Source organism: Salvelinus sp. IW2-2015, linkage group LG3, assembly GCF_002910315.2.
Source record: "Salvelinus sp. IW2-2015 linkage group LG3, ASM291031v2, whole genome shotgun sequence".
Classification (NCBI taxonomy): Eukaryota; Metazoa; Chordata; class Actinopteri; order Salmoniformes; family Salmonidae; genus Salvelinus; species Salvelinus sp. IW2-2015.
Window position 1 is genome coordinate 7,503,573 of NC_036840.1, and position 3,733 is coordinate 7,507,305.

Here is a 3,733-nt window from a genome sequence, read left to right on the forward strand (position 1 = left end):
TGAGTCCGAGGAATGTGAGAGGAGTTTGAAACATGCCGAGGACTGATAGTGATTTGGGCCTTAGAACACACACCCTCTCTCTACTGGCGCCACGTTTCCACCGGTGGGAAATGTCATTAGTAGTACGGTGCCAGAGAATGACAACACACTCTCACTCCCTCCCACTGGGAACACACTGGTTGAATCAACGTTGTTTCCACGTCATTTCAAGGAAATTACGTTGAACCAATYTGGATTAGACATTGATTTGACATCCATGCCCAGTGGGCTGTTGATATGCAAAGCAAAACATGTATAGGGGTTGACACTTATTAGGCAAGGACACACACACAGCTGCTCTYCTATTTCATAACTCATAACCAGCACAAGGAATGCAAACTCAGCAAAAATGAACTGCTCTACTCCACCTCGGATAARGGCCCTGATGTCAACGCCTTGTGACAGTATAGGATAGATGATAAATTCAACCGTCTCTGTCATCACTAGTTACAGATTACTGTCTCTCATCACTTGTGTGTTTCTCTGTTACCGTGTTTTGTTTCAGGKCTGGCATTACGCATCAATCCATCTGCCTGTGGATCGCCCCTCCCCAAGCTGGGAGATGTTCGTCATGTGGCTCATGGTGATTGGTCAGTCAACTCTGCCAGTAATAACACGTTTACCTTAGTCGAAACTGACAGCTCAATTGTGTTCAGGGGTCTATTCGCTCGTTGAAACAAATGGGTTTGATTTTCTTAGCTAATGTTAGCGTTGTTGTTGTTTTCCCTTCCCTTAGGAACCCAGCRATCACCACACTTAACTTGGTGAGCCCTGGCCTCGTTGCCATGGTGACGGTTTATGTCCTGGTTACCTCGGTAACGCCGCTCACAGCCTTCCTTCATCACACGGGCCTGGTCAGGACAAGCGAAGACACGGACAGCCACACCACACAGGTACTGAGGACCCTATTCAATCTAATCTGTTCACCAGGTATCTGGGGTTATAAATTCCTTATATTCAATGTGATWTACAGTTGAAGTCGGACGTTTACATACACCTTTGCCAAATACATTTAAACTCAGTTTTTCACAATTCCTGACATTTAATCCTAGTAAAAATTCCCTGTCTTAGGGGCGGCTGCGATCCAGACAAGCGAAGACACGGAACAGCCACACCACACACGTACTGCAGGACGCTATCCACATCTAAGCTTGTTCAACCACGTATCTGTCGGAACTGGGGAGCGACGAGGGAAGGGAAAGAAGGGCGGAGGGGAGAGAGGAGGTGGGGATGGAGGAGAGACAGGGGGCGAAGAGTGGGAGAGAAGGAGGGCGCGGCAGCTGGGGGGCAGGGAAGGGGCGGAGCAGGGGAGGGCGAGAGGAGGAGGGCAGGAGGGCCGGGGAGAGGGGCAGGAGGCAGAGAGGCGGAGGCGAGGAAGGCAGGGGGCAGCAGAGGCAGAGGGCGGGAGGAAGGCAGGAGCGGAGAGCGCAGAGAGGCGAGAGGCAGGAAGCAGAGGCGAGAAGGCGAGAAGCGGAGAGCGAGAAGCGAGGAGCGAAGAGCAGGAGCAGGAGCGAGGATAGAGAGCGAGGCAGCAGAGGCAGAGAGCAGAGGCGAGAGCAGAAGGCGGGAGAGGCAGAGGCAGAGCAGAAGCAGAGGCAGAGCAGAGGCGGAGAGCAGGGAGCAGAAGCAGAGGGCAGGAGGGCAGGAGGCAGAGCAGGAGGAGCAGAGCGAGAACAGGGAAGACAGAAGCAGGGGAGGCAGAAGGGCCAGAAGCAGAAGCGAGAAGCAAAGCAGGAGCGAAAGCGGAGAAGGAGCAGAGGGCAGAGAGCAGAGGAACGAGGAGAGCAGAAGCAGAAGGCGAGAGAGGAGTGGGTCTGATGAGAATCCTCAAGAAGCAGAGCATATATGTCAAAAAATTGTAGAGAGATACCAGTTAAAGTCGGAGACGAGCTGTAACATACACCCTTCCAAATACATTTTAAACTCATTTTTCACAATTCCTGACATTTACTGCTAGTAAACATTAGACCACTGTCTAGAAGTCAGGCGTCAAAGTCCTAGATCACCCTTTCAGTTAAGAAGTCGATGAATTGTCAGACATAATGTGTAGAGCAGTAAGCTCGTATCACAGCTAGGATCAGCTGCAGAATGCTAGATTTCTGTTCAACACGACAGTAAGCACGCATGGTATTGACAGAGACGGCAGAAAGTCTTAGAGCAATAGCGACTCAATGTCCAGCAGTAGTCATGATCTGCCAGTTAGCTAGAGAGCATTCCAGAGCGAGCCGTTTAGAAGTGTCTTAGCACGTCATGGAGCAGAACAAGATGATTTCGAGGCTAGACGTATGCACAGCAGAGCCAATGCCACAATTGAGACGTATGGGAAGGCAGAGTCGAGTATGCAGCACTAATGTCCAACTGACAAGCAGGAGCAGAAACGTCATGTAGACAGAGTGTCAGAAGTGTGTTTAGAGCAGCGTGCTTCAAGCTAGCAGCGAGCACGACTTTTTCACGAAGTCTTAGAAGCAGAGAGAGCTAGCAGCAGCAGAATTTGCAGGACGTCATGAGAGCGATTAGGTAGCAACAGAGAGCACTGTAAGTGAATGAGCACGTCCACTAGCCGTATGACTGTGTTGTCGCTAGGTAAGCGCCATGAGTTCATGCGCAGCAAGCTGAAGTCTGAGAAGCAGAATGCTGGAGAGCACACGAGCTCTAGATACCGCATTCGCGACCAAGGGCTTTAACTATACAGACTGCACGGAGCAGCATATCTGCAGAATGCATGCTATACGCAAGTATGCAATCGACACGACTAATCTTTAGCCTACGCTCCATCTGAAGTCATGCATATGTCTAGAATGCTCTGAAGAGCAGATGCAGCAGTCCCAAGCACTGCAGAGCAAAGCAAGCGAAGATGCTTAGCCAACGCCATGTGCATACGACAGACTCTGCAGAATGCAGAATGCAGACAGAATGTCAGTCTTTGCAGATACGCACAGACGAGTCTCAGACAGCTTATTTCCTCTCAAAAAATTTACCGTCATGGATGCAATAGTCAGATAGCGAGCCAGCAACCATTCTATTTATTTGTCTCATCGAGACCAGCGAGACAGAAAATGTGCTCAGAACAGAAAAGAGTTGGACGAACAGCTGTCTAGTGACCTATGCCAGTGTAGTGCTGTGGACAGCAGACCGTAGCAAGAGCAGAAAGTACATCTGGCTAATTTTTATGGCAGTTTTAGGGACGAGCAGAGCGATAGGCTTATCGTATCACATGTAGAGCAGGAGAGCAGGACCAGGAGACCAGATAGTCAGATAGTATCTACGAAGACTAGAGGACTACCGTACAGTCTTAGCGTCGTCTGAGGACAGATAGAAGTGAGCTTTGTACCTGTTGCCCTCCAGCATCTTCACGAAAGTCCCTTTGCTGTTGTTTCTGCGGATTGATTGCACTTTTCGCACCAATAGTTACGTTCATCTCTAGGAGACAGAACGCGTCTCCTTTCGCTTAAGCGGTATTGCTCCCAAGGATGAACCAGAACTTTTCGAGGTCGACAAGTTTTTTTCTAAGGTCTGCTGATTTCTTTAAATTTCCCATGACATTGTCAAGCAAAGAGGCACTGAGTTTGAAGGTGAGGGCCTGGCAAATACATCCACAGGTACACCTCAATTGACTCAAATGTGAAGTCAATTAGCATATCAGAAGCTTCTAAAGCCATTACATTAATTTTCTGAATTTTCCCAAGCTGTTTTA

At 49.2% G+C, this 3,733-nt stretch overlaps 1 protein-coding gene across 1 annotated transcript in view; it reads left to right on the forward strand.

The window, feature by feature from the left end:
• Window positions 1–3,733, forward strand: part of LOC111949998 (cadherin-like and PC-esterase domain-containing protein 1) — a 125,086-nt gene that overhangs the window by 30,899 nt on the left and 90,454 nt on the right. The window contains 2 exon segments of the mRNA XM_070434313.1: window positions 545–629; window positions 776–932. Of these exon segments, the coding sequence (XP_070290414.1) occupies window positions 545–629; window positions 776–932 (242 nt within the window).